The 23188-nt window shown below is 49.3% G+C and overlaps 1 protein-coding gene across 1 annotated transcript; it reads left to right on the plus strand.

The window, feature by feature from the left end:
- The first annotated feature begins 6356 nt into the window (after positions 1 to 6356).
- On the plus strand, positions 6357 to 17253 carry Fmod (fibromodulin). Its single transcript, XM_076941208.1, has 3 exons — positions 6357 to 6607; positions 9308 to 10293; positions 15420 to 17253. Exons 2-3 carry the CDS (start codon positions 9315 to 9317, stop codon positions 15569 to 15571), a joined length of 1131 nt encoding a protein of 376 aa, XP_076797323.1. The 5' UTR covers positions 6357 to 6607; positions 9308 to 9314; the 3' UTR covers positions 15572 to 17253.
- The last annotated feature ends 5935 nt before the right edge of the window (positions 17254 to 23188 follow it).

Raw genomic sequence — 23188 nt, forward strand, 5'->3', positions numbered from 1 at the left:
GAAAAATCAGTATTTCTATGTGCATACCAGGAAGAAAGAAAAAAAAAACCAGAATGGAGTAATTGCCTTATCTTCAAAGCTTAGCAGTGCTAATCTGATGCTGAAAGCCTGGAAGCTCCCCAGAGAGTTGCTGATACTGAAAAGACAATGAGGCTTGAGTCAGAGTAGACTGTCACTGGAGGATCATACTATCACCACCACCATCACCATCACTACCACCACCACCATCACCATCATCACCACCACCACCATCACCACCACCACCACCATCACCATCAACAACTGTAATAGATCCACTTATTGAGAAAAAAATGAATGCACGCTGATTTTTTCATCCGGATCTCTGATTAAAGGTATCTCTCACACTGACAGGAGGTCTTCCCGCTACTCCATCACTCTTCCATATGTCAGTTCTTGGTAACTGCTCCCACAGACACATAAGCTTCACAAGTCCTAGACATGTATCAATCCAGTCACACTGACAACCGAGACCAACCGCCACAGCTGTCCTCGTGTCTGCTCCCCACTTCACTCCACCTCCCTTTGGAATGGCTCATATCTAAAACTCACGAAAGGTGCTACATGCTAGGAGGAGAGCCTTGCTTAGCTCTTCTTCCAGAGCAGAAGTTGCTCTTGCTGACAGAAGTCTAGACGATACCTGGCTTCTGACATACAGAGACCTCCATGACCACTGTCCCAGAGACAACTTGAAGTGACTCTCTGTGAGGAGGTTCATCCTCCTAGCCTGGGCCTGCCAATAGCCCCTCACACTCATGTCTCCAGGACCCTCTTTGCCAAGGCAGAGTCTGCTCTCTCTGGGGCATACAGTAGTCACTTAACCCATGCTTCTTGGTTATATAAGGAGTACGGGACTTGAACTACCAGCTATTGATTAAAGGGAGGGGTTTCTATCAAGTCCCATTTGTTCCTAAAGCTTTTCAGATTCAGAGATGAAGGAGCTAACATTGGCCTAGCACATCTGTAGGCTGCAAGGCAGCAGAGGAATACTTCTGGCACCCGACCCCCTGCCCCCGAGGCCAGGCAATGTGACCACAGCATCCCCAAGGCAGGCACAAGGCTGCTCTAGGCCAGACCATCCCAGTCTTGTTGAGGAATATATATTGCCCCAAGAGAGTGTTCCAGCTCTTCAGATAACAAACGTGGAAATGTCTTTTCCTCCAGAGGCCATCATTTTGCCAAGGGGGAGAGGTGGCCTGGGTCATGGACAGATAGGGGGAGAGATGGCCTGGGTCATGGACAGACAGGGGAGGGGTGGCCTGGGTCATGGACAGACAGGGGAGGGGTGGCCTGGGTCATAGACAGACAGGAGAGGGGTGGCCTGGGTTATGGACAGACAGACATTCTCTATGGACAATCATTCTCCATGCTCCTGTGGCATCGAAAGTTCTTCACTGATTCCTCCACTTTTGTAGGAAGATGAGTCTGTGAGGAAGGGCGGCAGTCACAGCCACCGCCCTTACATGTCACTTAAGCCCCTCAGTCACAGCAGAGACCCTAGGGTACAGGTATGGACCCTCGCTGGCCTGAATCATTTCAGTGTAGCTCTAAGACTTTCAAGCCTACTGCTTATAGCAATGCAGGATGCAGGATGCTTCTTAGCTGCTGCCCGGAGTCCAGTTCACATGTGCCATGAAGCTGGGTACCCTTTTGCCTCTCATGTATGGTATGCACCGTCTGCTCCTACTTTGTCTCGGAGGCCACCTACTGCCCCGGCGGCTTCAGCATGTGTTGGATATGCATGTGGTAACTCCTGCTGATGTGGACTGAACAGCACCCAGTAGCTTCCTGGTGTTAATCCTCTCTAGAACCTGGGACTCCACAATTAGCACCGTGGAGGGTGTATGGATGCCACCACTCACTGGCCCGTCCTGGTGCATCTGAAGTGATGCTTAGAGAAATTCTTCCAGAAAAAGTGCAGAGCTCTGAGGTGTCCTGAAATCACCCTACAGGCAGGAAGAGGGCAGTTAGGTTCCTCACACACAAGGATCTCCATGCCAAAGAATTGCAATGTTCTTGGGTTCCCAAGAGGGTAAAGGTGAACTTGATCTGACACCGGCCAAGAACAGGCAACATCCTACTGGGGACAGTCTTAGATGCTTCTTGTATGGCCTTAGCTTGGACACTTGCTGCATAAAGACCTTCAGAAAATTTCCTGACTCTGCACACATTAAGACTGCACATCCTCCCACACTGAAACCCAGACCAAAGAACTTAATTCTCAGCAACCTCACAAGGTACTGTGGGCTGCTGGTAATAGTTTGTAAATGGCAGCTAGTACAAAGATGGGCGGGCGTCTGCTCATAGTGTGGTCTTATCCTCTGGCAGGGCAGGCTCAGCTCCAACAGGTCCTAGCTAGCCCACTGCTAAAGTAGGTGGCTTTGCTGAGGTCATAGTGTTCACAGATGTTCTAACAACCCATGCCCACCACTTGGCCACCTTGGCCAGGAAAGAGCAGCATGGGGCACTGGCCAGGAGGAGTACATTGCTCCCTTGCCTGGGGCCTACTGCCATACCTTACAACTCTGCCATACCAACAGTATGGTAGGTGTTCAAGGTATCTCAGTGACACCTGGTGCCACAGCCGAGCCCCCCTCTGTCATCTTACACAGACTGGTAGAACAATGTCTGGAACCCTCAGAGCATCTCCTAGGACTTAGAACTGAGGTCTTGCTCCTCTTCCAGATGAAGGAATACAAGCCTTTCCACAGCTTCAACATCATAACGGTCTCATCCTTCTGGGAAGAGCAGACTGTCTGAAGACTCTTAATGAGCCCTCAGTGCCAAGCGGATAGGGAAAACATCTCTCCTGGAAACTTTTGGGGCACCATTGTTTGTTGTACCAATGTAACTGAGATTTTCCATTGAAATATCAGACTAGTTAAATTCCCTCTATGGCGTCAGGAGACTTCTGGGATAGGCCAGAAGGCCTGGATTGCGTTAGCATGGCCATCTTCCTAATGACCTTAAGTTTGGTCAAAAATCTCACTTGGGTGGACTTTTGGTCTTTCCTCCATTGCTGGGTTGTCTGGGATCAAAGGCTAGGTCACTAACACAGGTCCCTTGGGGAGTAAAGACAAGGGTTTGAAGCCACCACCTCTTTACTGGTGTGATTTGAGTCACAAGTAATTTCATCCCTCCTGGACGGGTTGGTCCAACATCAGAAGCAATCAATTGTGCCTGGTGGCTGTGGTTTAACCTGACCTTTTCTGGGGAGGAAGGAAACGACAGTGGTCTGCACCCCTGGAAAATTTAATTGGCTTGAAAGACAAGAGTTTTCCTGGCCCGGTCCGTAATGGTTACTCCACCCAGGATTGATTACTGAAGACACTCTGCGAGTTTGAGCCCAAACTTCAGTTCCCAATTACTGAATGTTGACTAAGTCCCTTGAAGCTGGGGGCAGAGGACACTGAGTGAATATTATGGCCATCTCTTTAGTTTGCAGTAACTGGACAGTGTTGGCTCAATACCTTCAAGAAAACACCTGTTTCACAGATGGAATCCTTACATATGGAGTCTCTCTGCATCCCAGGGGGCATCTGGTACTGTATTTGGCTTCTCATATAGAGGCTAAGCACTGGGGTCCTACATCTCAGACCTAGAACAACAGAGTATCAGTTAAAGTAGAGGTTAGAGCCTCCTCTTGGAGTCACAACAAGGCACTTTGGACAGTGCATGATCCTCAGGGTTCTGCCTCAAAGTCATCTGGTCCAGGCTTCCTTCAGGCCGCCTCAGTGGTAGGGGAATGAACGCCGGGTGCAGAGCTGACTGCCCAGACACGTCTTTAACAGAGCTCTCGTGGGAAGGATTCCCATTGATATTTTGCCCCTTATTGATCTGCACTGTTAGTAAATGTAGTTTTTGTTGGGATGCTGGGATTTCACAAAATAAACATTTGTACTTGGTAGGTAGATTTCCCAGAGCTATCTGGGACCATCTAAGAAGTGTCAACTGGCTGGGCATGGTGGCACACACCTTTCATCCCAGCACTTAGGAGGCAGAGGTAGGTGTATCTCTAAGTTCGAGGCCAGCATGATTTACAAAGTGAGTTCCAGAACAGCCAGGGCTTCACAGAGAAACCCTGTTTCAAAGAGGAGGTGGGAGGAGAAGGAAGAGGAAGAAAAGGAGGAGGAAGAGGAAGAAGAGGAGGAAGAGGAGGAGGGGATAAGAAGTGTCAACTAAGTCCAGTCAGCAAGACCAATGTCCACTGCTGAGTTCTCATTGATTAGAAAATCGTCTGTTCATTTTCCTCCTCACGTTGAGGCCGTTCCATCTTCTTCTGTTTGTTTGTGTGTGCATGTCTGTGTGTGAGCTGCGCATGTGTGTGTGTGTGGTACCTACAGAGACCAAAAGGAGGTGTTAGATCTCCTGGAACTGATGTTACAGTTGTGAGCTGCCAGTGGGTGCTGGGAACTGAACGGAGACTTTCTGCAAGAGCATCCAGTGCTCTTAACCTCTGAACTATCCTTCCAACTCCTGATGCCACTCTGTCTTACCAACAAAATCAGACATGCTTTTGTCGGGGGGCATGCATTATACTGAGGCCTTCTGTGTCCCCATCACTTAGGACCATGTCTGACACAGGGTGGCTGTTCCTCTTTACTAAATGTAAATAAAAGTACACGCATGGACAGGAACCCCTGTCACTCAGCATCCTCTCATCCTTACACGCCTCGGCTTCAGCACAGCAGACGGCTATGATTATTTGAATGTCACCATATGTGAGCCCAGCCGTGATAACAGAATGGTCACCACCCCTTCACCCTGCCAATTTGCTGGTCTAGAGTTATAGAAAAACGTATGTTGTGAAGTGATGTAAACTGAACTCATACCCTTACTCTTTGAGCCTCTTCCCTGTCAGTCACCCTGCATCAGGAGTCCTATTTCCAGTGCAAAATGATGCAATGGTCATTAAATAAGATTACAAATGTAAAACAGACTCTTAAAAAAAAGATATGTATGTGAGTACACTGTCACTGCCTTCAGACACACCAGAAGAGGGCATCGGATCCCATTACAGATGGTTGTGAGCCACCATGTGGTTACTGAGAATTGAACTCAGGACCTCTGGAAGAGCAGGCATGTTCTCTTAACCACTGAACTATATGTTCAGCCCCCACAAAACAGACACTTTAGAGTAGGAGACATGCCCCTTCCTGGCAGTCATTCACTAACTCAACAACAGCTCGACTGAAAGCCCCGTCTGCCCAGACACTTCTAAACTTTTCAAACTCAGACCCTCTGAGAGTTTCCCTCTTTGTATTTCTTTAAATTAAAGGGTGTTTCTTCAGTGTGGATATGAGCCAGGACTCTGAGGAAAGAGCATTTAGACCTATTGCTCATCTAAGCTAACTAGACTCAGTGTAAGCCAGCCTCGTGGTTCTCAGGGGTTTTCCCCTAGTCCCTCAATTCTGAGCTCAGTTTCAGACCCAGCGGCCTGTCTGCCTCTTCCCTGGAATGTCTAAGCGGCATCTAACTTGGCAAAGTGTAACTTACGTTTTCTAGCCTTCCATCTCTTTCCACACTGTGTAGTGGTGCTACTGTCCACCCAAGGGCTGAATTAAAGTCCAGTCATGTTTGACTTTCTCCAGCTCAGCAGGTAAGAGCACTGACTGCTTTTCCAGAAGACCCAGATTCAATTCCCAGCACCCACATAACAGCTCACAATCATCTCTGACTCCAGTTCCAGGAGATCTGACGCCCTCTTCTGAGGTCGATGGGCACTGCATGCGTGTGGTACAAAGACAAAACACTCCTCATACACATAAAATAAAATAAAACCTTGTCAGGAGGTAAGTCAGATTCTAGTAAGTCTCCCTCACTAAAACACCGTTTTAAATATTTAGGCTAAAATCTTTTCTATGCTCTTAAAGCCTCCCCACTGTCTAGAGCCAGCCCATCTCTCTAGTTTCATCTTCCCTTGGCATAGCTATTCCACATTCGTAAAGCATAATAGTTAAGAGTCCCTGATTTTCCATTTGTTCCTATGGCAGAAAGGTCTCAGTGGTCGCCATCAACTAGAACCAGAGCAAGCCCTCCACCCAGCGTGCTCTCCCACCCACTAGTCTAACATCTGGCTCCAAGGGGTGCTTGAGCCAAGAAAGATAAGTACAGGCTCCCTGAGAGGACCAGGATTGCTGAAAGAGTTAAAAGGCTCTTTCTCCAAACCTTGGCCCTCCCTCTCCTGTGTCTGCTTTACGGGCTTAATGAGAAATCCAGGCACCACACAAGAAACTGCAGAAATAACTTCTGGGGCATCGCTAACTCATTCAGCAGCAACAGACTTCAGGCTGCCAATGCTTCAGGGAAGATAACCCAGTGGAAAGAAGGTGGTTTTTACAGCTTTGGTCAGACGGAATTTTGCAGAGCTGAGTGTGAGCTCCTCCCCTTATGGGATTGAAAAAGCCAGCTTAGGCTCCTCAGCCCCTCTTCAAGATATTTGATTAGGAATTTGGGGGCGGGGCCTGGCGTGGCACAGACTTGCACACTCTCCGTGAGCACTCACTCCTCTCTCTTCCCTCTCTCCACATTCTCCAACCCAAGGAGGCCAGACAGAAGGACGTGGTCTCTGTGAACGGTTCAACCCAAGGTAAGTGTGGTCCTATTTCTTTAGGTTTGATCCATTGCAGTTCAGTAAAGAGAAACAAGGGGGAAGGACAAGGTTGGAGAGAAGAGTGGGCAGAGATGAGTTTTTCTTCCCACCTGGTCCATGCCTTCCAGGGATGCTGAAGAGAGGCCACGGCAGGGGACACGGGCTCCGGCATGTTACCTGTCTTCTACAGCTCCTTGTGGGTGTTGGGGGGCTCTGTTTCACTGACATGAAAACATGAAGAAAATTGCAAAGCCTCACGGTTGCTACCCATGGATTCCAGTATGCTGGGACTCAGGGCACTTTGAAGAATAGTCTCTGAATGTCCCAGAAATCTCTGAGAGAGGGGTATGGTGCCCAAATATTAGAGGACAGGCTTTGCGTAACATGTGTGTCCTTGGGGTAAAGGGGAGAGAATAAAGAATTGATCCAAGGAATCATGGATGGAGTGGTGGACCACTTAGGCTAGGAGATGGTTTTCAGTTTGACCTCAGCTCTGTTAGGAGAGAGTTTCCCCAGAATGGAGAAACAAAATAGTATATTGGTAGCTCCTGAGTCAGGATCTCCAAGTCTGAGAGAATCACTCTTGAAACCTTCACACTGAACAGAGGGTCTCTAGCACAACAAGAAACCATTTAAGGGTGTGCAACCCTGAAGCCACATTCTAGATCGGGTGGGATAAGGACAGGCCTGCACTCCTACTAAGCCCTTCCAGCCACTGTACCTCTGAGGGGAAGCCACTGTGGCTGGGCATGGAGCCCCATGGAAAGCTGAGCCTTGAAGAAGAAGGTAGTCCCCTTCTGCCAAAGTGCCTAGTCTGAAGGAGGGATGAAATGGACAGAGGCTTAGTGTGCCAGCCCTCTCTAAACAGTCACCTTGGTCGTCCTGCAGCAGCCCAGGGCTGTGCATGGAAAAATGCTCTCTTGGCAATGGGCCGCTCCATCCGTCTTCTCTCCTGGCCCAAGTCAGGGACCAGCCAGCATCCTAGGCAGTGGGCAGTTGAGTCTGCTCCTCAGAAACACTGTGGCCCTTTGTTCATGGACTGTGGCTGCCCAGGGATGAGCCAGGGAGCCCGTCCTGATCCATCCAGGGAACGGTGGGATGAAGAGTCATAAGGGAACTGTTTTGAGGGAACAGAAGGGCCCAACAGGGATGCTGCCCAGAAATGGAGTAGTTTGACTGTTATAGTTGGGTCTCCTCTCTTCGGTTCATAGGACTGTCCTGTCCACAGCTGCCAACCCCAGCACAGCCCAATGGCGAGAGCACCAGGAGAGATTCTAAGCATTTTGTCTTAATAGTTGTGTCCCGGGAGATCCCCCTTCTCTTAGGAATGATGCAGTGCACTGGCTATAGGAGCCCAGGGTAGAGTACCCAGGTCAAATATGACACCCCTGGCCCCCCACCATCAATTTACAACTGCAGATTCCCTTCCGGAGGCCCCAGCATGTCTTGTCTATCTTGCTAGCAAGCTCTAATGCAGCAGGCTTTTTAGCAGTGTGGATGATAACTGAGCCTGGAAAGCCAGGTGACATCACTTGAAGGAGGGAGCTTAGAAGAGGAGAAGGTATGCCTCATATGTGGTACATGCCTTTAACTCTAGCACTCAAGAGGCAGAGACAGGTGGATCTCTGGGAGTTCGGGGCCAGCCTGGTCCATATAGTGAGTTCCAGGACAGCCAAAGCAGTGTAGGGAGACCCTGTCTGAAAAAGGGGTACTAAACCCCTTCCTGGCTCCCCTCCTTCCCTTCCATTTCTATTCCAGTTCTCAGTGTTCCTAATTTATTTCCGTTGCCTCTCACATGGCTCTTGAAAGCCCCATGGTGGGTGAGAGGAGTCCTCCAGTCTTCAGGACCACAGAAGAGAGAAGCAGACCAGACTAGACACATTACAGTCATCCCAGAAGACAATCATTAGAGCCATACTGGGTCCCCAGTCTGGAAAGACTGAAGTCTGGCTACACACTCAGCCACAAGCTGCTAACCATTGCGTTTTTTCTCACCCAGACGACTCACAGGCGATGGCACTTTGGAGAGTAGCCCAGACCTTGTGGTGGCCACAGGGGAGCCACACCCTCCCACACACTCAGGACCACAAACCCCCAGGCTGCCCACGAGACCCAAAGGATCTTCAGGAAGTAACTCAACTATTCCCCTTTGGAGTCTCAGTCCTTTCTAGAGGCTTCCTGGACACGGGTAGAACTAGGAGTCTCATGTCCTTGGACTCACAGAAAAAAATTTCCCTGCAAGTCCAAACTAGATGGGAGTTCAGGCCTCAGGGTATCCCGCCATATACAGAAAGGTATATAAGTGGGGGAGGGGGGGAACAGGCAGAGAGACTGCAAGGTTCTCAGCTTCAGCAGCAGACCCTCGGGTGCTGGAGGATGAGAAGGACCTGTCCTTCCCAAAACTGCAGCCCACGCCTCTCAGGCTCTTCTCTAATCTCAGGCCCTTTTCATTGCTGCAAGACCAGAAGCTAAAACACTGACCTCCGGATACCCAGGCCGAGCTCCACAGGTGTGCAGAGCCAGTAGGAGGAGGCGCCTGGGGGTGGGGAGGAAGCTCAGCTCCTGCTCTCTGGTGCTTGACTGTAGTTACAGCATCATCTGCATGGTTCAGAGCCTATGGCCAGCCTGAGCCACCCAACTGCCCCCCTTGCACCTTCACTCATGCCCCCTCTTGCTCTGTCCTCTCCCTTTCTGCAGAGACGAAATGCAGTGGGCCTCGATCCTGCTGTTGGCCGGGCTCTGCTCTCTTTCCCAGGGCCAGTATGATGAAGACTCTCACTGGTGGATCCAATACCTCCGAAACCAGCAGTCCACCTACTATGACCCCTACGACCCTTACCCCTACGAGCCCTCCGAGCCTTACCCCTACGGAGTGGAGGAAGGCCCAGCCTATGCCTACGGTGCACCACCTCCGCCAGAGCCCCGTGATTGTCCCCAAGAATGCGACTGTCCCCCCAACTTCCCCACAGCCATGTACTGTGACAACCGGAACCTCAAGTACCTGCCCTTTGTGCCCTCCCGCATGAAGTACGTCTACTTCCAGAACAACCAGATCTCTGCCATCCAGGAAGGTGTCTTTGACAATGCCACCGGGCTCCTCTGGATCGCTCTACACGGTAACCAGATTACCAGTGACAAGGTAGGCAGGAAGGTGTTCTCCAAGCTGAGGCACTTGGAGAGACTCTACCTGGACCACAACAACCTGACCCGGATGCCCGGCCCGCTGCCTCGATCCCTGAGAGAGCTCCATCTGGATCACAACCAGATCTCACGGGTCCCCAACAATGCTCTGGAGGGCCTGGAGAACCTCACGGCCTTATATCTCCATCACAATGAGATCCAGGAAGTGGGGAGTTCCATGAGAGGCCTCCGGTCCCTGATCCTATTAGACCTGAGTTATAACCACCTTCGGAGGGTACCCGACGGTCTCCCTTCAGCCCTGGAGCAGCTGTACCTAGAGCACAACAATGTCTACACCGTCCCTGACAGCTACTTCCGGGGGTCACCCAAGCTGCTGTACGTCCGGCTGTCACACAACAGTCTCACTAACAACGGCCTTGCTACCAACACCTTCAATTCCAGCAGCCTTCTAGAGCTAGACTTGTCCTACAACCAACTGCAGAAGATCCCCCCTGTCAACACCAATCTGGAGAACCTTTACCTCCAGGGCAACAGGATCAACGGTGAGGTCCGGGGGAGGGAGGGGACTCCTCGAATGCTAATGGGAACACCAAAAAGATAAGCACAGGGAACCAAATGATCAAGTACACCAACGGCCAAAGCCTTGTAGTCAGCTAGGTGCACACTGGTCCTCCAGCGAGGTAAGAGAGATGACTTACAAAGACCACAGCCTAGGAGAAGCAAGATTCAGTCTAAGAGTCTCAAGGTGAGCACATGGGCTGGAGGGAGGCGGGATGAAGACAATTAGCATGGGGAATTGGTGGGAAGAACCAGCCACTTAACAAATCATGGGTTGGAGACAGCTGGGGATGCATGGTTTAGGAGCACTGAGAAAAAGTTTAAGGAAACTTTAGAGCAGAGTTCTCAACCTGTGGGTCCCAACCCCTGAGAGTGTTTAATGACCCTTTCACAAGAGATATCCTGTGAGATATCCACACATCAGATAACCTGCATCTCTGATTCTGATTCATAACAGTAGCATGATTACAGTGAGGAAGTAACAATGAGAATGATTTTACAGTTGGGGGACGCCACAACATGAGGAGCTGTGTTAAAGGATCACAGCATCAGGAAGGTTGGGAAGCACTGCTCTGGGGGACGGATATTCACGGAGACTTGGTGTTCTCTTTCAGGGTGTGCCTTAGGGGGTGACTGGGCTGGTAAGAAGCCAAGGTCCCTGAGCATCCTCACAGTCACCAGAGGATGCAGACTGTCACACACACACACACACACACACACACGACTGCACAGCTAGTCTCCTGTTTTGCTGTTTGTTTTTCAAACTTACCAGTTGATGAACGAAAATGGGCAGCCCTCCCAGAACTGAATGTGGGACTTCTCGCCGGTTCTCCCTGGAGTCCAAGGAGCTCCTGGTGGCCAGGCAAAGGTCCTCTCTGAGGCAACATGAGCCTGGCCACCCAGAAGCCTTGGGGAAAGAGCACAGGATTGTGTGTTTTAGAAGAACGTCCCTGCACAGGCAGGACTACCTCTCTGAGACTGAGGGATAAAAAAATGAATTTATGATTGACTAGAGGCCTTTCAGCCTCTTTCCGTTAGGATCTGATGTCCAGAGCGTGCTTGTATTACCCCAGTGGCTTTTGATGTCTTGTTCACAGCTGGAAAGTACCACCCCCCACCCCACCCCCATGTCAGCATTTAGCCTCCCTCCCTCTGTGGCTCAGTTCTCTGCTCTGTGGAGAGGAGGCCTGGAAGGACCAGGCAGTGGGCTTTGAAGTTCTTTCAGCCTGCTGAGAAGGAATGAGTGAACAAAGCACAGGGAGACCCAGTCCTGTCCTCTCCTGCTCCCTCTCTCTTCTCAGGAGACGACAGATCAGTCATTTAACAAGATGTTAACATCCAGACAGCCTTCCTCAGGGGGAATCGGGGAGGTTGCAATGGGACTCTGAAGTCAAAAGCTATCTTTCTGGTCCTTTCATTTAAACAGCAAGGCACTGTTACACATCTCCTAGGCTGGCTTTTACTTAAAGTCTCTCTTTTGGGGGAAGAGTTCTGTTAGTCCCAAGGTGACAGTGGGAGTCATTTAATCTACTTTAAAGATATCACACACTGCCAGAGTTTGGCATCATCTCACAGCTTTATGTCCCACCCTGCCACCGACTTTGAATCCAGAAGAGTTATCCTATACGAAATGTCACACCATATGCTGTACCTCTGAACATGTGGCAGAAAGGCACCCTGGAAAGAGTGCATGAGCCAATGCCTGACTCTCCAATCAGAGAGACAGGAGAGAGAAAGGATAGACTTGTCACAGCATCTAGTCACCCTTGTGTCTTTACGCAGAAATATCCAATCAGATACAAGGCAACCCCTCTCCCAAAAGCTGATCGGAAGTTGTCCAGAGGCCCTGCAAGAAAGCTCTCTGTTCAAACCCCTGGGAAATGTCAGCAGCTACCCCAAATCCCTATGAGCCAGGTTTGGACCTAATTCCTCCCTTCCTGGTTATTCCTAAGTCTCTCTCTCTCTCAGTTTCTCTTTAATAAGCAAAGTAACCCCCATGCCTTATCATTCTCGAATCAGTAAGCCATGTGTCAATCCCTGCTAACAGTGTCAGCTTACCCTCTTGTTGCCATTTTAGAGTCCACAGACATCGCCTGGGGGCTTGTTTTCTGAGTTGTCATGATTGGGACAGTAAAAGAAAAGCCAGGCCACCCAGACTAAGGAAGGTAGAATCCCCCAACCCCTGCCTTTTGTAAAAGACCTAAAGTCAGACATCTCTGACTGAGAACAGGGACAACCCAGCTCTGATACAGGAAATGGTTCCCTAGCTTGCCTACCACACACTCTGGGTAACCAGGAAGGAGGTCTTCCTGCACTGGCAGCCAGTGACCATGTTGGGGTGAAGGTGTGGTAAGGGGGAGACACAGAACAGAAGCTCCAAGCCTTCAGGAGACTAGACAGCAGTCACACACACACACACACACACACACACACACACCTCCCTCCAATACCTCCCTCAGATTTTCCAACCTGGCAGGAGGAGGGTGGTGGAGCAGACAGAGCCATGGAATGTTATTTGGAAGCTGTGGGATCCAGTGGAGTGGGGCAGGACTGGAAATTGGAATTTGGAAAGACTCAGTATTTAATCTGGGCTGGAAAAATGTCTGCCAGGGCCTCCTGACAGAAGCCCTGATCTACTGTGGGCTTGAGGAAGGTGTGTGGAGGGGTGCTCCCCCATGAATATCTGGGCAAAATGCTGTGTCTAGTGGCTCACAGGTACGGCTCACATGAATGTGCCCACAACTGGGAGCTTGGAGGCTAGCACAGTCTGCAGGCTCCATGTCCTGACCTCTAGCTCAGTCCCAAGTAGGACTGAAAGTGACAAATGAAGCTCAGCCACCTCATGTCCCCTTGGCCCCTGTACACAGATCGCAGACCCAAGCCCCACCTGCACTATACCACTCAATCCGTTCCCAAGGACCAGAAGGGAAATACCAAAGAGCATCTCAGATGGTCTGCTCCTCCTCATAGCGTATTTCATGGTCCCACTCTTCCCAGGACCTAATTCTTCTCTGGGCCTGAATTCTGTATTCGTATGCAGTGCAGCGAGGTTTATTACAGCATACCAACCCATCTCCGGCAATTCTTAGTGGAGACTAAAAAGCACCTGACAGTGCTAACTCGAAACCACGTTCTTCCTCAGCCTTCTGTGCCATCTTTCTTGGGAACCTCAACTTTTACTCTCCCTACCTCCCTCAGGAGGAACCCCCATTGTCTCTAAAAAGTGGGTTAGCTACTACCAGATCGATTCTGATTATAGTTTCAGACACCTTTGCAAGATGAGGGAAGTCTCTGGTGGGACAAAGCTGGCCCTGTTCTATGCCAGCAACGTATCTGTGAATGATGTTCATGCCAGACCCCCTTACACACACACACACACACACACACACACACACACACACACACACGCTACCTCATTCTAAACCAGTTCACAGAAAATGACAAGTGCCCTTCTGGAGGGCCAAGTGCAAGGAAGGTAGCCCTGACAGGGGTCTCAGCTTCCAGTGAGGACTTTCGGTCACTTTTGGAGTTTGAACTGGGATCTTGGTTATCTTCTTTTCCTTTCAGATTACTGACAGTAGTAGACTGTGATCTCATCCGAGAGGACAGCAGAAACATCTGTGGGAAGTGTTGTGTTGAGATGACCCAGAACTACCATGTCTGTTTTATGGCTTTGGGGGACACTTCTACAAAAGAGTCCCCAGAGACTTCAGAGAATAAAAAGAGATCACAGCCTAAAGGGATGGCTCTGTCCCTGTCCCCACCACACCCCCAGTCCAAAGTTCAGATCCTCAGAACCTACAAGGTCTCTGGGAAGGACACACAGGACACTCAGGGCCTGTGAAGGGCCTGTGGAAGTGGGGAGGTAAGGGGCAGGGCTTCAGAAGCTGGACAGTCCCCAGTGGTGGTGACAGTCTGTAATTCTAACCTCAGAAGATGAATGATCCCTAAGGCAAGATAGCTCCTTACCGAGAGTAGAGCTACCTTCTGGGTTTTACTGAATGACCTTAGCCCAGTGAGGGTGGGCGGTTGACGAGGATTCCTGACATAAGCCTTGGGCCTCGAGTACATATGTGAACACATATACAGGTGTTGCAGTATATGCAAACACGATACACACATGTACATACTACACACACACACACAAATTGAAAAAAAAAATTAAATAAACAAGGCAGGCTACAAGGTGTGATGATACACACTGTAGTAACCCACACTCAGGAGGTGACACAGGAGAATCTGGAGTCTGAGGCTATGCTTAGCTACATAGTAAGTTTGAGGGTGGTCTGGACTATACGAGACCCTGTCCCCCAAAGTAAAAAAGGCCTATGTGGTCATACAAAGAGGCAGGGGAGTTATTTGTTTGATTTTGTTTGGTTTAGGGTTTTATTTATTTATTTATTTATTGAGACAGGGTCACTCTGTGTAGCCTTAACTGTCCTGGAACTCACTATGTAGTTCAGGTTGGCCTCGAACTCACAGACATCTGCTTGCTAGCATACCTAGCTATTTATTTGACTTTGGCACTTCCAGCCAGCCCTCTCCTTCTAGCTCCCTGAAGGCTCCAGCACCCAGACACTCATCTCTAAGGCCAAGAGACGAGAAATGGCCAAGAGGCCGTTTCTCTCTTTCACTTCCTACTACTTTCTGTACCTGCAAAATGACAGGAAATGTTCATGAATGCTGTGCCCCCATTCCTGGAGCGGCCTTCTTGTAGTGCGCAGCCATCGGGCAAAGCCGTCCTTCCAGAAGCAGCCAAGCTTTCAGAGATGCTGTGAGCTCCACTTACCCTCTGCTTCCCCCTGCTGCCCACAAACAGGGAAGGAAAAAAAAAAACAAGGAAAGAAACCCAGGATATTTGGGGAGCAAAGCAGAGGGGGGAATAGGGGAGTAGTAGGTTGAGCTCACACTCCCAGCACAGTCCCCAACAGTGCCAATCTGTCTGACTCCAATTCTAGAATACTTTAGCCCCCGTCTCAACTCTTCCACCTCACCCCACTCCAGTCTTCACTCTTTATTTCGGCGGATTCAAAGGGGTCCTCTGTGCCCGTTTTATAACTGGTTCCTAAGCTGGGCTTCTCTCACCTGCCCACCCTTCTTGTCCCCCCAGAATTCTCCATCAGCAGCTTCTGCACGGTGGTGGACGTCATGAACTTCTCCAAGCTGCAGGTGCTACGCCTTGATGGGAACGAGATCAAGCGTAGCGCCATGCCGGTGGACGCCCCACTCTGCCTGCGCCTCGCCAGCCTCATCGAGATCTGAGGGGCTTTGCCTTGGGCTCTGGGCTCTGGGCTCTGGGCTCTGGGCTCTGGGCTCTGGGCTCTGGGCTCTGGGCTCTGGGCTCTGGGCTCTGGGTACCGAGCACCGGGCTCCGGGCACACGCCCTGCCACCCCGCTGCATTCGGCTTGAAGGTCTGGTTTGGCTTTTGCTGGATGGTCTGGGACAAGCATGTGACAGAAGTCCACAGGATCTTATTCAGTCTCCTTCCAATAGGCAAAGTTAGGTGGGATCAGGGGCCAGGCCAGTTTCTGCAGGGGATGAACGTGGTGGTAAAAAGAAATAGCCATAGAGTCTAGCCCCCAAATCTTACTATCCCTCAGCCTTCCCCATGACCTAGTCTGGCAGACCATTACCTTGCTCAGATAATAGCATATAACCATTTCCAGACAATCTGACTTTTTGAGCTATGCTCAACAGCATGGCCAGCTGCTTCTGCAGTTGCTCTGGGCTCCTACTCCTTGCTCCTGAAAACATCAAGCATACCTCTTGCCCAGCTCACCATCTTTGCCCACTTTGACTGAGGCTTCTTCTAATGTCTTAGGCAGTCAGGAGACACACACAGCCCAAGGCCGATGGGTAGCTTTTAACAACCTGTGGAGAAAGGTCACACTATTATCTGAGGTTAAAAGGATGTCTAAAATCATCACACACACACACACACACCCAACCTCAGCTGACTTTAAGTCACCATACTGAACAGCATAATGGCGGCAGGCACGACTTGCTAGCAGAGGGGATAACCAGCTTTATAATGGAGGCTCTGTCAGAGGAGGGAAGGGTCCGGTGGTCATTACCAGTATCCATAATAAGATGGGGAAGGGACACCTCAGAATAGCAGAACTGAAGGAGCAGCCGCCTCTCCGATTTCATCTGACCCAACACGATCTGCACTCCTTCTTGGGCTTTTAGTATCGAAGGGGTAAGTGTGGTCTTCAAAACATGAGAAAGAGCCTCTGCCTGTCCTTTGATCCAAGTATGTAGATTTGTTGCACAGATGGCAGAGGCAGACTCCACCAGCTGAGGACCTACCTGCTAACCTGCTAGCGGGTAATCTCAATAACTGGCTTGTCCCTAAAGCTAGAGTTTAAAGTACCAGCTCTACTGGAAATGCTCACTGGGGTACAAGAAGCCCCAGCCAGGCCCAAGTCTTGCCTACACTAGGCCTGGCTCCCTCTGCCTTCACACTATGGAGCCACACCTTATGCCTGATGGTGCCTGCGATTTGTAGTTTGTCAGAGAGCAACCCCGTATTCTCCTTTTTAAAGGTGATGTTGCCTAGGTACAACCAACAGATTCTTCTAGACCCCACTGGGATAGTGTCATCTGGGAAGCCAGATCTTAGCCGGAGGTGGGTCCCTGAGGTGGGTTCCTGCCCAGATGCCTTAGACCCCTGACTCTGTGTGCACTTAGGAGCAAGCTTCTCTGAAAAAGACAGGGTGGGGCAGGGTGCTTAGACTGTGTCATCGGTTCCAGAACCTGAAATCCACAAAAGCCAAACCAGCTTGTTTCAACCAGGGAGTGCCACGGATGGAGCACGGCTGCCCTGCCCGGGGCTCATGGGAAGCTCCTGCATGCAAACACCATCATGTCTCTATAAAGGGTCCTCAGCGAAGCAAGCATGAATGGTGGCTAACCTGACCAATAAAGTTATTTTATACGTGCATCTGCAAGGATGGAGTCCTTGGTAGCAGCCCGAGGCATCACCTTGGGGCACCCAATCACACAGGCCCCAAATCGTATCCGCTCTATCTTTTATAAGGGCTTTAAAAAAAAGTAGCCTATATGAAAACTCAAGTTAGCAGGTGGTGTGTTATGAAAGTCCCTGTTTTATTTTCACTATTTACACACTCATTTGTCTCCCAGGAGAAAGAAAAACTGGGTTTGAGGGTTGGGTTTTGTTTGTTTGTTTTGTTTCTCTTATTGTCATTGTTTTCCCTACACACACACACACACACACACACACAGAGGCACACACACAGAGACACACACACACAAATACACATACAAACACACACAGGCACATATACAGACACACACACACACAAATACACAGACACACACACATACAAACACACATAAACACACTCACAAACACACACACAAACATACACAAACACACACTTATAAACACATAAACACACACAAATACATACAGGCAAACACACAAACACATACAAACATACACACAGATACAAACATATACACAAATACATTACAAATACAATATGCAATCACACAGACACATACACAAACACACACAGGCACATACACAGAGACACACACAAATACACATATAAACACAGAGACACACACAGACACACACACAAGTATACATACAAACACACATAAACACACTCACACAAACACTCACAAACACATTACAAACACACACATGCAAACACACAGACACACACACAAACACACACACAAACACACACACAAATACACATGCAAACACACACAGATACACTAACACACACAAATACACATGCAAACACACACAGACACACACAAATACACATACAAACACATAAACACATACAAACATAAACACAAACACATTACAAGTACACACATGCAAACACAGAGACACACAAACATACACAATACACATACAAACACACAAACACATACAAACATAAACACACACACACACACATACACACACACACACACACACACACACACACACACACACATACACTCTAAATGTTTTTCTGCCTCCTCTCCTGTCAGCTGAGTCATTCTGGACCTGAGCCTGGCTATTATTGCTTTAATGGCTGCCGCCCTCTAGTGGCATCTGCCAGAAACTGAGCACTGCCCCACCATGCACAACCCACCAGGTTCTGGTAGAGCTAAATCTGAGCCACCTACCTACTCTCTGGTCCTCTCAGAGTGTGTCTCTTGAAACCCTTCAGGTTCCAGGCTAAGCACCTAACATTGTCTTGAGGTAAGGATGGTGATTGTGGATTCCAGACAGGGAAGAGAGGACGTGGCAGAGGATGAGTGTAAGCCAAACTCTGACTGCTCCAACTCCAAAGCGAACTGATGAAGCCCAGAGTGTGTTTTATGATGGAGTGTGGGGTGCGAGAGCCTTGAAGATCTGCCACAGATGGGTGCTGGAGAAGGGTGAGGAGAAGGGACACTTATGGAGGGGCCTATCCAAACCACAACTGCCTTTCAAGCTTGGTTCTTAGCAACTCAGCTACCTCAGCTGTACTACTTCTTTGGGATTGCTGTGACAGACTCCCGATAGAAGCAACTTAAGAGAGGGAGGATTTATTGTGACTCTTGGTTTTGTGGGATCTCACTCTACCACTGGAGGGAAAACTCAGTTCATGGCACAAAGTGTGTGGCAAAAGGCTGTTCACATCACAGCAGACCAGGAAGCAGAGAGCAAAGCAGGAGGCAACATCTGGATATAACGTTCAAAGGTGCATTCCTAGTGACCTGCTTCTGTCTAGATTCTACTCTTAATGGTTCCATAGACTCCCAAAGTAGCACCACCAGCTGCAGAACAAGCGTTCAAATGGGAGTCTGAGAAGGGCAAACCATCATAGCCCACCCCTAGCCTCCAGAAGTTTTTGGGCTTCTCACAACTTCAAAAGCCTTATATTATATTATTATTAATATTATATATAATTATATATAAGTAATACATAGACATAGACAGACATAGACACAGACATAGACATTCTCTCTGTGTAGCCCTGACTGTCCTGGTACTTGCTCTGTAGACCAGGCTAGCCTTGAGCTCAGAGATCCCCCTGCCTCTGCCACTCAAGTGCTGAGATAAAGTGTGCCACTCCCTGCTCAACTCGAACTTCAAGAATTTTAACAATCCCAAGGCCTTTACAGAAGACCAAAGTTCAAAGACCCTTCTGGGATTCAAGACAACCTTCTAACCACGAGGCCCTATGAGTCAAAAGAATGCTGCCTGCTCTCAGCCTACAGTCCAGGGTGAGCATCCTATCCCTAATGGAGGAATGGGGACATAAGGGGGAGAACTGAACTAATGCAGATCCACATCCGAGCAGGGCGAATGTCAACTCCCGTAGCTGCACGCCCAGCGGTTAGGACGGTGTGATGTGGCTTCCAATGGACTTTGGCTGCCCTGGCCATAAGCCCTTATAATGCTTGCAGTGCACATTATCTCTTTATTTGGGTCATGCTCCTCCGAAAGCCTGTGTTCCTGGGAACTAGAGCATCAGAGTCTCTTGCAACGTGGGCTTTATCTCCATTGCTTCATGCATAGCTGTGCAGACCTCCTCCACAGTACAGCTAACCACACATGGCCTGGCTGCACAGACCTTTCTCTGGAATCTTGCAGGAAACTTCCATGCCCCATAACTCTTGCATTCTCCATACCTAGAAAACTAGCTCAGTGTAAACACTGCCACGTTCTGCTGTCAGCCTGAGAAGAGCTGGGCTTCCTTGGATTATGGCTGCAGAGGCCTCTAAGTGCCTAGGCAGCTGAACTAGGAAAAGCTGCCCCTTAGGCATCCCCTTGTAAGTAGGGCACTGTAGGCCACCAACCCCACTCAGCTGGTCAAGATGGCGCCAACCTCGGCCTCTGGTATTGGCTACTAGTAAATAGTGCACTGCGCATGCGTCAACTCAGTTTGGCGCCAAACCCCTCCCAAACGGGGTATGCTAATGAGGTACCACAATCGAGCAGCGTATGCTAATGGGGTACCACGATCCTGACCAATCACCCCCTCCCGGGCAGGGTATGCTAATGTGGTATGCTAATGAAGCACTGCAATTCTGACCAATCACGCACCTCCACGCGCTTCCCCCCCCCCCCGCCTGAGGGTATATAAGCAGCTCGCCCTGGGCACTCAGGGTCTCCTCCTGAAAACTAAAAGAGTGCTTCTGCAATAAAGGCTGTTGAGAAGGATCCAGTTGTTCGCATCTTCCTTGCTGGACGAGTGGGGCACGACAGGGCACCCCATTGGCCTGCTCTGTTTAAAGAAGTCTTTCAAATAAGTTTGCAGTTTTACACCCTGAAATGTGTGTGACTAAAATCTCACTAATTCTGCAGTGCCCTGAGGATCCTTCTTGTTGTCTTAATACAAAGTGCTCAGCTTTTTCTACTGTTGTTGGTAACACAGTAACCTTATCCCTAACCTTAAACAGCTCCCTCTTCTGGCCAAACTGTGTGCTTCTTGCATCCTTCTGATCTGAATTGTTTTTAATCCTGATTTTCACTGTAAACTGACCCCCCGAAGCAGCCAGCAAGAGCCACGCCACAGCCCAAATGCTATCTTGGTATTTCCTCCACCCAATTATCTATTGCATTTCACCTTAGCCTCACTTAAAATTCAGAACATGGGAAATAGCTACGTAAACTCTTTGCCATTCTGTAACGCAACTGGCCTCTCGTCCAAATTCTTTGAGTCCTTGTTCACATTTAAAACCTCAAGAGAGCTGAGCATGGTGGCACACACCTTTGCTCTCAACACTTGGGAGGAAGAGACAGGCAGATCACTGTGAGTTCCGGTCTTGTCTACATAGTAAGTTCCAGGACAGCCAGGGCTACAGAGAGAGACTCTGTCTAAAAAATAAAAAAAAAAACAGATGAACAACCTCATGTGCCAGGCCTTCACTGTTGTGTTTACGTTAGCACAGAGTGGGGGTGGAGGTCTATTGACCCCCACCAGAACCACCCACCAAGTATCTTCTTGTATCATTAGAGGTTCTTTACTCTGCATCTCCAAACCCCTGCAAACATTCCCTCAAACCAATTTGAAAGGTCTAAGAACCACATGGGCAGACTTAATCATATCAGTGTCCCCATTTCCCTGACACCAATATGTAGGATTAGTTACACACACACACACACACACACCCTTGCTGCGTTGGCATCTGACAGACAAGTTAAGACAAGAATGATTTATCCGGGCTCAGGGTTTCAATCCATCCATTCATGGCAGTGGGAGTGTATGGAAGAAGCTGTTCACAGCACAGCAGACCAAGAGGGCAGAGTAGGAACCACGCACTTCGTATAACCTTCAAAGTTGCACCCTAAATGACCTGCTTCTGCCAGCAAGGTGGTCCCTTCTAAAGGCTCCACAGCCTCCCAGAATAGCAGCACCAAATGAGAGACAAGTGTTTAAAGCATGAATCTAGGGAGGCCATTTCAGACTTAGGATATAACACCAACCAAGACAGGTAAAGAGATCAACAAAAGCCAGGCTTCCCCTCAGTTCCAAAACTCACTTCTAAATGCCTCACATGAGAGGCACAAGAAAGAGGCTGTCCCTCAGACTCAGACACCATTTTTCTTCATGTTGGTGAGGACTTACTTTGACCTTATCTTGGTTACTTTTCTATTGCTGTGACAAGACACCATGACCAAAGTAACGAATAAAAGAGAGCATCTAATTGGGCTTACAGTTGTAGAGAGGTAGAGTCCACGATGGTGGAGCAAACAGCTAGAGGGTGTGTCTTGACACACAAGCAGGCGGCAGAGAGAGCTAAGTTTTCTGAAATCTCAGAGCCCATCTCCAGCGGCACACCTCTTCCAACAAGGTTACACCCCCACATCCTTCCCAAACAGTCTCACCAACTGGGGATCAAGTATTCAAATATATGAGCCTCTGGGAGCATCCTCATTCAAACCACCACAGGACTTAACTTGTATCGCCTTGTTTGCTACTGCGTGTCAGCTATGCCACAGCTGTTACTGTTTTCACTATGTACTATATGTTGTTTTTACACCAAGGACTGAGACACAGGGGCCTTGGGTCACCAATCAAGGAAGCCTGTAGGCCACGATGCTGGCCAAACCCATGGGGGGGCATGTAGGCCACGTGATGCTGACCACACCCACCAGAGGGAAGCATGTAGGGCACGTGATGCTGGCCACACCCACCAGGGGAAGCATGTAGGCCACGTGATGCTAGCCACCTTTCTCTTCAGCCTGTCAGTGCTTCTGCCAAGCCCCGAGAATCCAGGGGGTGAAGGATAGAAAAGGCTGATGCAAGTGGAGGATGACTCTCAATCCATCCCGCTAGCCTTTATGGTTGTGGTTTTTCAATTAAAATTCTCTCTTCACTAGTAAACAGGTGGGGGTGTGGCAGCCTTTCTACCTTGACATTCATTGGATAACAGAAAGAACAGTCCAAGGACCAGACGTTACAAACTGAGAAAGAGCTGACAAGATGACCACAGGTCTGACTGGGATGTCGAGGGCTTTGAAGTGGGACACAGTAATCTAGATGAGATGGGGCAGCGATCTGGCCACGGATAACACCCAAATATGGAAAGAAGCTTCAGATAGGCTAGGCAACAAAAAATGGCCCCACCACAGAGAGCATTTAAAGCAATGAGGCAGGATGCTACATAGGAATCAAATCACCTTCTGCCCGGAGTGAGAGCTTTGGTTTCCTTAAAACCCAGTACTGTTATGCAAACACGTTTTTATTTGATCCCAGGTATGAGAGATGAGGCTGCTTCAGACGGTCCACAGCAGCAGCCTCGTGCTCCAGCAGGGACGGAATTTCTGCTAGCTGCAGGTAGTTTCATCCTGGGGACTCTAAAGAGGGTATAAATGCCAGAGCAAGGAGAGGGGCCAGGAGCTCTGAAGAAGAGAT

This window comes from Arvicanthis niloticus, chromosome 10 (assembly GCF_011762505.2).
Source record: "Arvicanthis niloticus isolate mArvNil1 chromosome 10, mArvNil1.pat.X, whole genome shotgun sequence".
NCBI classification, from domain to species: domain Eukaryota; kingdom Metazoa; phylum Chordata; class Mammalia; order Rodentia; family Muridae; genus Arvicanthis; species Arvicanthis niloticus.

Bases quoted from the DNA above. Each gene is read 5' to 3' on its own strand.
- Fmod (XM_076941208.1), top strand. From the start codon at position 9,315: ATGCAGTGGGCCTCGATCCTGCTGTTGGCCGGGCTCTGCTCTCTTTCC. The intron at 10,294-15,419 runs GTGAGGTCCGGG...TTGTCCCCCCAG, and splicing joins CCAGGGCAACAGGATCAACG to AATTCTCCATCAGCAGCTTC.